Source organism: Erigeron canadensis, chromosome 4, assembly GCF_010389155.1.
Source record: "Erigeron canadensis isolate Cc75 chromosome 4, C_canadensis_v1, whole genome shotgun sequence".
NCBI lineage: Eukaryota > Viridiplantae > Streptophyta > Magnoliopsida > Asterales > Asteraceae > Erigeron > Erigeron canadensis.
The window spans coordinates 36,570,882-36,583,429 of NC_057764.1; the positions used below are offsets into that span (position 1 = coordinate 36,570,882).

At 31.7% G+C, this 12,548-nt stretch overlaps 2 protein-coding genes across 2 annotated transcripts; one reads left to right on the plus strand and one right to left on the minus strand.

Moving 5' to 3' along the window:
- Nucleotides 1-8,535: 8,535 nt before the first annotated feature.
- On the plus strand, nucleotides 8,536-9,435 carry LOC122598651. Its single transcript, XM_043771238.1, has 2 exons — nucleotides 8,536-8,682; nucleotides 8,812-9,435. Exon 2 carries the CDS (start codon nucleotides 8,846-8,848, stop codon nucleotides 9,338-9,340), a length of 495 nt encoding a protein of 164 aa, XP_043627173.1. The 5' UTR covers nucleotides 8,536-8,682; nucleotides 8,812-8,845; the 3' UTR covers nucleotides 9,341-9,435.
- A 759-nt stretch (nucleotides 9,436-10,194) lies between these two features.
- Nucleotides 10,195-12,517, minus strand: LOC122596286 (50S ribosomal protein L6, chloroplastic). Its single transcript, XM_043768834.1, has 3 exons — nucleotides 12,394-12,517; nucleotides 11,841-12,146; nucleotides 10,195-10,690 (listed from the first exon to the last, which is right to left on the minus strand). Exons 1-3 carry the CDS (start codon nucleotides 12,417-12,419, stop codon nucleotides 10,354-10,356), a joined length of 669 nt encoding a protein of 222 aa, XP_043624769.1. The 5' UTR covers nucleotides 12,420-12,517; the 3' UTR covers nucleotides 10,195-10,353.
- Nucleotides 12,518-12,548: the final 31 nt, after the last annotated feature.

Here is a 12,548-nt window from a genome sequence, read left to right on the forward strand (position 1 = left end):
TAACTAAATTATTTAAGCTTAATTTGTTGAAATCTAACCAACACTTTTAGATCTCAAATTTACGCATTTCTATAGAAAGAACCGTAAGTTTTAAGGATAATGATAAATCAACTTAATTGGTATGCCTAAAGTTGTGCCTAATTGTAAGATGATGACATGTGGAAAAATCAGGGGGCAAGATTAGGAAAGAGAATTAGTGCATTCCACATGTCAAATTCCTAAGGTTTTAGACATATCTTTAGACACACCAATTAGGTTGATTAATCATTTTCCAAGTTTTAAAGTACATATAATTAATGTGAGTAATAAATAATTAAATTAAAACGTCTAAACTATTTCTCTTATCTATACTATTAGTCTATTACAGATGAAAAAATGAAATCTAAGTTGAGTTACAAATATGTTTACCATATACGAGTATGATTTGTCAAAAGGTTACAAAGATGGTATGGCCTTATAGATAAAGATAAAAAAAAAATAATGGTAAGAATTAAAAGTTATTCGAAAGATTATGAGACACAAAAGACTACAAGTGAAACAACCTTTTTTTTAAATTAAAAATGTTAATTGCCATTTTTATTTAGAGGACAAAATAAGAAAAATCATATAGTTAACTCTTTATTAATATAAAGATTGATATTATTTGAAGGATTTTTGCTAAACGAAGTTTTAGAGACTTTCGTTAAGGTGCGTTAAATAGTTATATACTTATCATAAAATTCAGTTTGTAGGCTTTTGATATCTATATATAAAAACGTTAAATAAAGCCCTAAGGGCTTATTTTTCCTTATTTAATTTGAAATATATATATAACCAAGTTGATCAAGGTTTTTTACATGTATTGAGAATCGATCAGTCACTAGGATAAAATAATGTGACGATGTGCTTAATATCAACACATTATATGTCTATAATATGTAAACATGAATAATATATATGATGTAGGGCATATACATTATTAAGAGATATGTGTATATATATGTAGTGTGAATTAGGGATGAGCAAAATTACCGAAATACCGATGGGTATTCGGTATCGGTATCAGTTTTTAGTTTGGGTCATTTTTGGTTTCGGTACCAATCGGTTCGGTACAGTTCGATACCGGTTTTACCGAAATAGAACCGACTTTTAGCTTTAAAAATGGACGAGTTGCTTGCTATAATATAATGGGATAAGTATATGGGAATGTAATGAACTATGCACGAATGTTTATGTTGTGTAATGAACTACTTGAATGTTTATTGTATGTAATGAACTTTCAAATCCCGGTTATTAGATGTACCTGGGTATATGTGGCAACCATATAAGCTGCCACTTGTAAATTTTTGATTGGTCAAATACATCCAATAACCTGGATTTTAAAGTTCATTACATACAATAAATATTCAAGTAATTCATTACATAACATAAACATTTGTGCATAGTTCATTACATTCTTAGATCCTTATATATTAGGATCAGCAACACTGGTACTCCTTAAATATGATATATACTCAAACTTAATAATCTGTGATTTTATAGAGGATATTACATCAGATATTTAATTATTACTATTGTTTTAGAGTAATGAGTGAATGTTTATGGGTCGGTCACTGGAGTTTTTTTTAAAAATAGTATATTATATAAACTTATTTACCAAACTAGTATAGTTTCAAAAATATTTATTAAATTAGTATAATTTTTAGAATCATTGATTATTAAACAGCTTCCCTTTGCTTCTTTTCTTTCAATTGCAACAAATTACTTCTAAAATTATCACGAATAACTAGGGGCTTGGGTGACTGGGAGAGAAGTATAGACTGGAGTATTTACACATACGGATGAGGTAACAATGCAGAAACTTATTCACGACTTCAATGAAAAAACTACTTTTGCCTCGATTAAGTTTAATAAGATCTGCGGGGTTCTTTGATTTTTATATTAGGTCGGCCTGTTAGTTTTGGCTCGACTTTAATGTTCAAATAATTTGTAGATAAATCGCAATTAAGGTCACTCGTGGGTTGAGATGTTAACTTGATGTATTGAATTTTTAGGATGCTAATGTATATATGGTGTTGTAATCTATGGAATTTTTGTTTTTTTGTACTAGTACGTTAGCTATGGATACAAATACGCATTACCCAGTAACACACATTACAGACTTGCTATTTTGTAGAGAAAATTCCTAAGGTCATCTTGGCTAAGGAAATTCTTAAGGTGTAATGCTGAGAATGAGAAAAATCCTTTACAAATGCGTTAACTTACTTCGATTTGCAGATCCGTATTGCTCTTCAGAATTACTCAGCCATGGCATGTGTCACTATATATTTGAAAGTTTGATGTATATGCTGAGATTAAAGTTGATACAAGAGAAATTTAACTCTAAAATACATCACTGAATTTTTTGTTTTTACTGCCAAATACATAATACAACAAGTAAGTTTGGAGGCATTTCAAATAATTGAACATTTTAGAATTTATACTAGTTTGGTAAATATTTTTAAAACTATACTAATTTGGTAAATACTTTTATCCATTATACTAGTTTGAAAAAAAACTATCGTCCACTGTCATATCAAATTATGATTTACGATTTGAACAAGTATTGCAGTGAAGTATAAAATCTTAAAATATTCATATTAATCGTGCATATGTAGTTAGCAGCTTTTGCATCCTCCCTTCCAAATTGCTTTAATCCATATTTTTTTGCTAGTTTGTTTAAATTTTGGTACTATTCAGTTTTGGTACCAAAAAACCGGTATCGTATTGATACCGAACCAGTACCGATACCATAATTTCGGTACGATATTCGGTTCCTATATTTGATGGTTTTCGGTTTCGGTATCAATCGGTGCGGTACGGTATGGTATGGTACCGAAAACCATGCCTAGTGTGAATTGTACATATTCATTAAGACGGAGTGATGTGATTTTATAATGGGTTACGGAGGAAAAGATTTGGTCAACACCGACACTGGATCTATATAATATCACAACACTTCAAAAAGTAGTTCGAACCTCATCAATGTTTGCACTGCTCTGTCACAAACCGAACCCCTGTGGATTAACTTTTGATTTTGGACATCTTTTCTTAGTTAAGATCAAATTTCTGAATATTATGCATGTAGGGAATATATTCAATATATTTTTATTATACTATCTACTAATAAACTAAAACAGAATTGCGGTATTTAAACGACAAATGGCGTATTACTTTCGTGACAAATGTCCCTTTTAATATTTTTAATTATATCAAATTAAAATTTTAATTAAATTGTACTTACCTTTTAAATTATAATTGTTAAAATATATTTGCACATATCGAAATTATATCCACTCATAATATATTTAATCAAACAACTTCCAATCCAATTCCATATAAATTTAAAGTGCCGCTCCAAAATATTTTCGCTTATCAAACCCTCTCCAAAAAAACAATTATGATTTATCTATTTTTAATACGTACATATCCATTAATGTAAAAAGATATAAAGTTAAATAAACATGGATTTATTAACCGACTTGAACATAAAAACTCCATAATTGTTTGTATCTGGGAGTTTTTTTCCTTCGAGTTAAGTCATTAATATTTCTATCATTTATTAACTCAATATATGAATTAACTCATTAATAGTTTAAGACATAACACATAACGAAAATAAAAACAGAATAGAAATTGTATATACTTTTAGTAGTTTTTATATCTTATTTACTTTATGTTTAAACTATTATTTTATAGATAGTAACATAGTAATTAATATTGATATGATACTGCTAACTTTTAATGTTAATCTTAACATTATCTTCTTATAGATGATGCTTCTTTGTATTAAATATTGTTATATTTCTTATAATTAATCTTTCTAATATTTCATTCTAAAAATCTACTTAATAATATAATCAAGAAACATGGTATTATTAAAAGATAGATTAAAAGAAAAATTGATGAATTACATTTGATATGAGATAGAAAATTAATCTTAAATACTGTAAGTGAATTACAACTTTTAAGACTAATAAGTTGATTGCAAATATGATTACATGTAAAACATTTGAACTTATTCAATGTTTTACTTTTCTTAAGTAACTTTTTTTAAAATTTATTGGCATTTTTGTTTGTATAAGTCTATCAAAACTTCTTTTGTAAACTATAAAAACCTTTTTTTATACATTAGATAAGTTAAAACTTTAATATGATACCTACACCATTTAAATTAATTTGCCTAGATTACATTAACACTATATATTTTCAGTTTTTTTATATCATATAACAAATTCGTACATCGTATGGGTATTAGGACCAGTAAATAACTAAATCAGTGTGTGTTGCACGATATCCTAATTTAATAACCTGAATTTTCATGTATACTCGATCCGTACAAAGAAAGGTGTATGTTTTCGTAAATCTAGCTATATATGTGAGACTCTGACTACATCTATACTTCTTTATAAAACAAATTCTTCTTCTCTCTCCTTAATTTTAAGAACATGAAATGACACGTTTACCTTTCATCTTAATACATCTTTATTTCTATTTTATATATTGTGACTAAAATGCCATTACAAAAATCAACATCTATCTCTCCCTTACGCAGAAACACATAACAAAAACCCTAACTCAAAATTCGTCCCCCTTCCCCCCCCCCCTTTCATATTCCACGCAACAATTCATATCTCCAACCGCAATGAAATTACTTTTACGTTAATAACCACACCATCACCGTCGCTGCATTGCGCGAGCACCAATCTAGTTATATTATATATATATACATATACAATAACTGGTTAAACTCTATATTTACTTTTTATCTTTTCAGAAATTATCTTCATCATCTTCATCAATTTTTCAGGCGAAAATTCCGGCAACAATGTTCTTTCATTTCAAATTGACCTAAACGTGCATAAACTGAGTCATACTGGGTCATTAGTTCAGAAATTTAGGCAATAATGGAATTTAAAATATTTTCAGGCGGGTTATTATTGATCAAAAGGAAAAGTAAAATCCTAGAGTACGGGTCATAACAGATTTAGTTGATTGCTAGGTTGTTAAAGTTTCCAAGGTTGAGAATCATAGACTAATTTATATTGCTAGTACAATTATATTATGGAATAAGTAAGTATGGGCTATTATGCACCAAACTTGGGTGAAAAACCCTCACATACCAATATTTTAATATTTTAAATAAATGGTTGGCCCCCCATGATTTTTATGGTTTTAATATTGGTATGTGAGAGGTTTTTCACCCAACTTAGGTGCATAACAGCCTCATATAATCTTCCCCCTTATATAATTATGATATTATTAAAAAAAATATAAACATATCTACTATATGCTTGTACAATTGTTATATAATATTATAATATAGTTATATAATAAATTTTTATTGAAAGTTAATGAAAAGGATTAAGCAAAATAAAAATAAAAATAGAGATTAACTTGTAATTGTAGGTCATCAGGTCAACATTTGGTCAACCATGTAAAAATTAGAAAAGTATGTGGGTGATGTATATTAATAATTCAGTTTAATGGACAACCATGTAAATGAGGGAAAGTACATTAGTCATCCAGTTTAATGGGCTACCATGTAAATAGAGATTAACTTGTTATAGCAAAAAATTGAAAATTATGTAAATGAGGGAAAGTACATTAGGTCAGCAGTTGGTCAACCATGTAAAAAATTAAAAATTATACGGGTGATACACATTAATAATCTAGTTCAATAGGCAACCATGTAAATGAGGGAAAGTACATTGTAGTTGGTGTTCTAAACATCTGGTGGTGTCAAATAGTAACATGCATAGTTGATAATGAGTTTGCGCATATAGACAGGAGTGGTATTAAAGGTGGGGCAAGGGGGTCCAATACCCCCCTCCAAATTTTAATTTTGTCGATGTATTTTTAAATTTTTCATAAATTTTTAAAAAATTTCTATAGGTTTTTAACATTTTGCCCCCTTTTAGATTTATTTTTTATAAGTTTTTTAAGTTTGGCCACTTTAAAATTTTTTTCCTGGTACCGCCTCTACACATAGATCTTTAAAAAATTGGTCTTGTAGTTTCCGTCTTTAGCATTCGTTGTAACTTGAGTAGTCCGCTGTATTTCTTTATCATATTAAAGATTAGATTTGCTTGCCTTTGTCTCAAATGTTGGCAACCATATTTTGTTGTTAGGAAGGAACTTCCTTAATCCTTAATATGCTGGTCCGTATGTAAGTTTATTCAACTGTGTTATGGTTTTTCACTTAAAAAGTAGTTAAAATCCAGCAAGTTATACATATTGGGTCAGCTAAAAAGTAAATGGGTCATAAATTATCAAAACTTAAAAGAGTTCTGGAAGATATACAATCGCATCATCAAACTTTTAGCATAGTCAAGAAACGGAACGGAAACGTTTCCAGCCGTCCCCGTACCCGGGGAGTTTCCGGTACGTGGGACGGCACCTGATTGCCATTTCCGTGCATCAGAGGGTGTTACCCGGTAGGATGTAGCCCCTATAACATGTAGATATCCTAGTTTCGATTGTAATTTGATATAGCCAAATTACATGTGAGTCTTGGTTCCGCCATTGACTTTTTTTTAGATGAAGAATAAGAAATCCCAAGTCGATGTTCAATAACAAGCCAGATGGGATGATCATTGATATTGTGTCCAAAAGAACGAGAAGAAATCCCATGTTGATTACATCAATGGTTGAATAGTGCAAGTAATTTGTCAATAGCAAAACATGTGGCCATAATGTATTGTCACAAAAACTCTTAACATGTGTCGTTGAAATAACGTTAGAAATCAATTAATTAATTAATTAATGGAATACTGCGTTTTTTGTTGGTAGTGGAATACTACGTCTGATAACTATTGGATGTGAAAGTCATAAATTGCATTTTGCCGTCATTTTCAATTCTAAGAAAAGAGATTCACCATTCGCCTTAGAAATTTTTATATAAGACCATAAATGGATTATGACATAGGGGTTATGATACTTGTATTTTCTTTTTAGCTAACATATCCGACCGTACATCTTGTCATTGCAAATTGATTTTGAACCAAAGAATCCTTTTACGGAGTATGGGTAAATAAGGAGGCTCGATAACTATCTTCATAGTGTAAAGTGGCGGAGCCACTTAGGATGTAGAGAGGGCCAATGCCCCTTGTGTTAAGAGTACTAAGTTTTATATGTTAAAAACTATGATAACTTTGATTTATAGGTAACAATTTGTAGTTTTATTACTCTTGTTTAGTTTTGGCTCATCCAAAACATTATTCTTGGCTTCGCCCCTTGTGTTTTTGCCTAAAAGCGATTACAATTAACATGAAATGTCAATGTCAACATATCCTTACATATATATAGAGAGAATGCATCGATATCTGAATATGTGAAAGCAAACACGATATGTGAGTGACCATAAGTCTCTTAGGAAACCCATAGAAAACTAACTCTCAAAAGTATATTCCTTCACATCTATCATAAATATACTCCTTCAAATATTCCTATCTGAGATCGTGTTCTCTGACAGATAAAGTTTCGTCGGGTGGAGTTTAACTTTATCCCTCAACCTAACTTTTGGTCTTCATCTTTTCATTATTCTAAAAGTATCAAGTCTAACATGTAATAAAATTCTAAACAGTTTTGCAGAACGGAATTGGGCCTGTGTAATCTGTGCAAATGAGCAGGGCCCAATATGTTACAAAGGCCAAAAGTTTTGCTGGTTCAACAAAATGTCATATCTAGCCTATTGATAATGGTTTTTTCTCCAATGCTTAAGCACGTACACGCGTTCAAACTTAGCATAATTAATATGAATTTTTAATAATTACATGTCTTTACCTTTTGTTTCTATAAAGTATAAACGGTCGGGAGTGTTTATTATTATTATTTATTTATTTATTTATTTATTTATCATTATTATCTTCTTTTCCGTTTATCATTATTAAGATTTTTTTTTTAAGCATATTTTAGATAAACAAAAATAGTATAACAATCATGAAGCTGCTTTAGAGACTGTTAACATAAGAGGTCCAGATATTATTCTCTAGAAATCATTTAATTGTTAAAAAATGTGCTTTGATTCATCGACAATATATTTCAACAAATATATCTTTGTATTGATAAAAATAAAATTCTTCACAATATTTAATTTTCTTACCAAACATTAAGATAAAAACACCATATCTACTTAGAACTATTTTTATTTATTCGCTTTATTTTACTCTAATTATGATCTTTTGTAAATATGATGAAACTGTTTCATTGCTGATATGCTTTGATTCATCACCCTCAATTATGTTTTTTACAGGTCTGTATGTTACAGTAATTCAATTACAACACATATTTTTTTAATCGAATGACATGTAATCTGGAACAAAGTATTACAGAAGTTATAAAACAAAACGCAATAAATCCATCTATTTTTCTATTGATAAGTACAAGGAAGTTACAACTGTATCTGTCCACGTCCTTATTGCTAATATAAATACATTTATGGTCAATAACATCTGAGTGAGAAGCTATACATACATGACAAACACAAACTTTGATCTTCGAAAATATAGACATTATATAACACATATATTCTCCCAACTCATTAACCTTCAATCTAGTTGAATCTCCGAAAAAAGTACTTTTTTTGTTTCATGTATCAAAAGTCAATCTTTTGATTTTGGTTCATGTATCAAAAGTCAATCTTTTGAGTCACATATATTTCTGGTATGTTTTCTCATCATCCTATGTTGTTATTTATTTTTGAAAGCCATTATAATCTTGTTACTATTAGATTGTTAGATTCATATTTTGTCTCCTTTTAACGTAAACTTATTTATCATATATTAATTGTAGGCCCTTTTTCTTGTTGATTTGAATTGAGTTAATTATGGTAAGTGCCTTTGATAATGTCAAAGTCAAAGAGGGTGGTGGTGGTGGTAGAACCATAAGAATAGGTGCAACTGGAAAAGTAAGTGCCTTGATGATGCAAGAACTTGATATCCATATGATAAATTCATCAAAGAAACCTGCTATCAAATCACAAAGAATCCAAACTGCACCAGTTTCAATGGGTTGTGGAGGGTCAACAAAGAGGCTGCAACGAATTATGTCGTTAAATGGTGCCAGCTCGAGCAATGTACGTGATCAGGTTATTCCAAAAAAGAAGGAAATCGTGAACCAGGCGTCTCACAAGATTCCTATGTTAGATTCTGAAGATTTGTGGATTGATAAAACACCCATTCGAGGCAAAGAACACAAGAAAGTGACGCAACGAATTGTTGAAACCGTGGACTTGAAGTGTGGGAATCATGACCGAAATTGGTCTGTTACTCCTATTGGCAACCAACTTAGAAGGCTTAGTTTTTCCAAAATTTCGGATTGATTTTGATACTACTTGCTGATGTATATCATCAAATGGAAACCTTTTTTGTGTTTCTGAAAAATTCAATAATCTTACATGCATTGGGAGGTTTCTTTAAATTTTTTAATGGGGTTGGTGACTTGGTGGATTGAAAATGGTTGCCTTGGATGCTTTCTTTGATACATTTTTTGAGCAAAACTTCTGGCTGCATGTGCAAACAAAGAGTTTGATTGATACACATAAGCTGTAAAGAACATATTTGCATTTCGTTTTATAAAACTAATAACTTAGTCTTTCATATGATCTAAAGTCAAAGCTTTTTTCAGGTTTCTTGAATCAATTAATAAGGGAGTGTTTGGTTCACGGAATGTTTTTAGATGAAATGGAATCTATTGAAGGAATTGGAATCTGATGGAATGGAATTTGATAGAATGTTTTTCATTTTTTGAAGATTTAAGGGAGAGACAGAATGAGAGTCTTTCCCCCATCCTCATGGAATGGAGATTCCATCAAATGAGGGAATGTTGACATTCCAACGGAATGATATTCCTTCATCATTGAGCAACCAAACGCACTAAGGAATGAAATTCAATTCCAGTTCCATCAAATTTCATCAGAATCTGCGAAGCAAACACGACCCAAGAGTTGTAGGGTCATTTGTGTTTCTTATTCCTCTTAATTTGTTCCTTACCTCGTCAATCAAATGGATTAGTATTGTTGCTCAAGTTTTGGAAATGACGTATTTGTTGGAACAGAAGTACTAGATGCAAAGAGTTCACGAAACGTATGTGCATCAATATCGTGTTCTTTTCAACATGATAAAACTTGATGCTTCAAGATCACCTCTTTTAGCTTCAAGATCAACTCTCTATACATTAACCCAAAAAAGATACACATTTCATCCATTGAATATCTTACTAACAGGAAGCCATAAGGTCTTTAAGCAAGATCGGAAAGAACTTTTAATACTGTGAAAAAAAGAGGTAACAAAATGGAAATTACAATGAAAATACGGATTCTGGTCAACACACAGCCTACTTCTTCTTCCCTGCTTTGCCCTCCTTTCTTCTAATAATCTCGTCTGCGTATTTGACTCCTTTACCTTTGTATGGCTCTGGTGGTCTCCATTTCCTAATTGTGGCTGCAAATTGACCAATGCTTGACTTATCATATCCACTCACAGTTATTCGTGTGTTGTCTTCAACTTTGACTTTTAGATCATCTGGGATTGTCATTTTGACTGGATGTGAAAATCCAAGATTCAGTATTAACTCCTTCCCTTCAACCGTTGCACGATACCCCACACCAATTAACTGAAGTTTCTTCTCAAATCCCTTGGATACACCAATTACCATATTGCTCGTCAGAGTCCTGAATAGAACAAAAGAACTAAATTTAAGCGCGCCACGTGTAAAAGCAAAACTTGAACCTCAAAGAAAGTTTATAAAATCTTTTACACCTAAAGTCTCATTATTACATACTAAATCAGAACCTAATTGTAATACTCTTTCATAGTACAGTAGTACTTTATTAGGGCGTTGGCATTGTCTAGGCTTTAAACCACACTCCCACCCAATCTCCTTACACCACCTCATTTTTACCTTTTTCAAACCAGATTTTCCCTCATTTTGTTGGCATTGCAAACCACACTACTTCACTCAAATCACACTACATCACTACACACACAAACACAATATACGAGTATACACAAACACAACCATGCAGAATCAACAATGGTTTGCCAAACGTGATTTCTAAAGCCACAGCCAACCCCCATGATCGGCGGCAGTGTAGCCGCGTGGCTCGGGCCAAACCACAACTCCAAACCACGTACAATGCCAACACCCTCATGTGCCAAGTTTCATGACATACTCTGAAAACAGCAGCTTCTTATAAGCTGAATTTCAACCCATTTATAGATAAATCAATCAATTTGGGCTATACTCCTTCTAACGTGTCAAATGAACAAAAATTACCAAAGATGGACATGGGTCGAATGGAGAAACTTAATATAATTGCGAAAGACGGACATGGGTCAAACAGATAGAGTTCAGATATTTGGCTAAAATGAATATGGGACAAACAGATAGTGGACATGGGACAAATACTCAGATGTTCATAAGTCGCTCGAAGTGAAACTTTAAACCACCTAAATCACTTATTAAGTAGGATTAATATTGTTATATGGTATCTTAATACATTAAAGACTTTAAAATCGAAAATGGGCCAATAAGTGTTTGGTTAAACCCATCTTGTTTTGACCGACACACATAAAATTTTACCCATTTCGTTACCCAATCTGCATGACCCCCCTGCCATTTGTTGTGGTAACCTAGTCAAAGCCATGATAGAAGTTTGAAACATTCCATGGAAGTTCCTTGAAGCATACAAGTAGGAACATATTACAAATTAAAGAAGTTGCGTACTACAAACACCTTTTACCGGTCATCCAATAGAAATCTAGAATGGTGAAATTTTAGAAATGAAGTAGAGAAGCAAAACTAAGATCCAAGACTGTTACCTGAACAGCCCATGCATTTGGTTAGCCCGTCTTGTCTCAACTGCCTTACTGACCTTAATAATCGCCTCCTGCCTATCAATCATAATTTCTCGTGGATAAGAAAGTGCAAGCTCCCCTAATGGGCCCTTGACCTTCATATCTTGGCCTTCAAGTGTAATTACAACATTCGATGGAACTTCGATTGGCTGCTTCCCAATTCTTGACTCTTTACACTCCACGGTCTTCCTTCTAAAACCGAGACGCGTAACGGGAACAGTCGAAACACAAATTCCATTCTTCTCACCCAAAAATGCAGACCCCAATTGACTGTAACAAAGAGATTACACATTTATCCCCAAAAGTTAATCATTCAAAGCCAGATTATCATTTCTATTTTTTTCTTCAACAAACGTCAATAAAGACATATTCATATACCAGTGGCCAATTAGGATAAGGGCTTAGTATAAATACATACACCAGAACAAAGCCCTTAATAATAACTTAAACTATTATTCAGCTAGGGATGGGTCAGATTGAAAAAGAAAGGTGCAAAATTGAAGGTTAGTAAGAGTACCTGGTATGGAAGGATGCCGTAGCCATGTCACCAAGAAGAAGAAAGAAAGAAAGAGAATGATAGATAGATAGATAGATTGAAATATTTTTGTGCAAAGGTGGGATATATTATCCTTTCACCATGTTTGTTTCAGGATAAGATATCACTTTTGTACC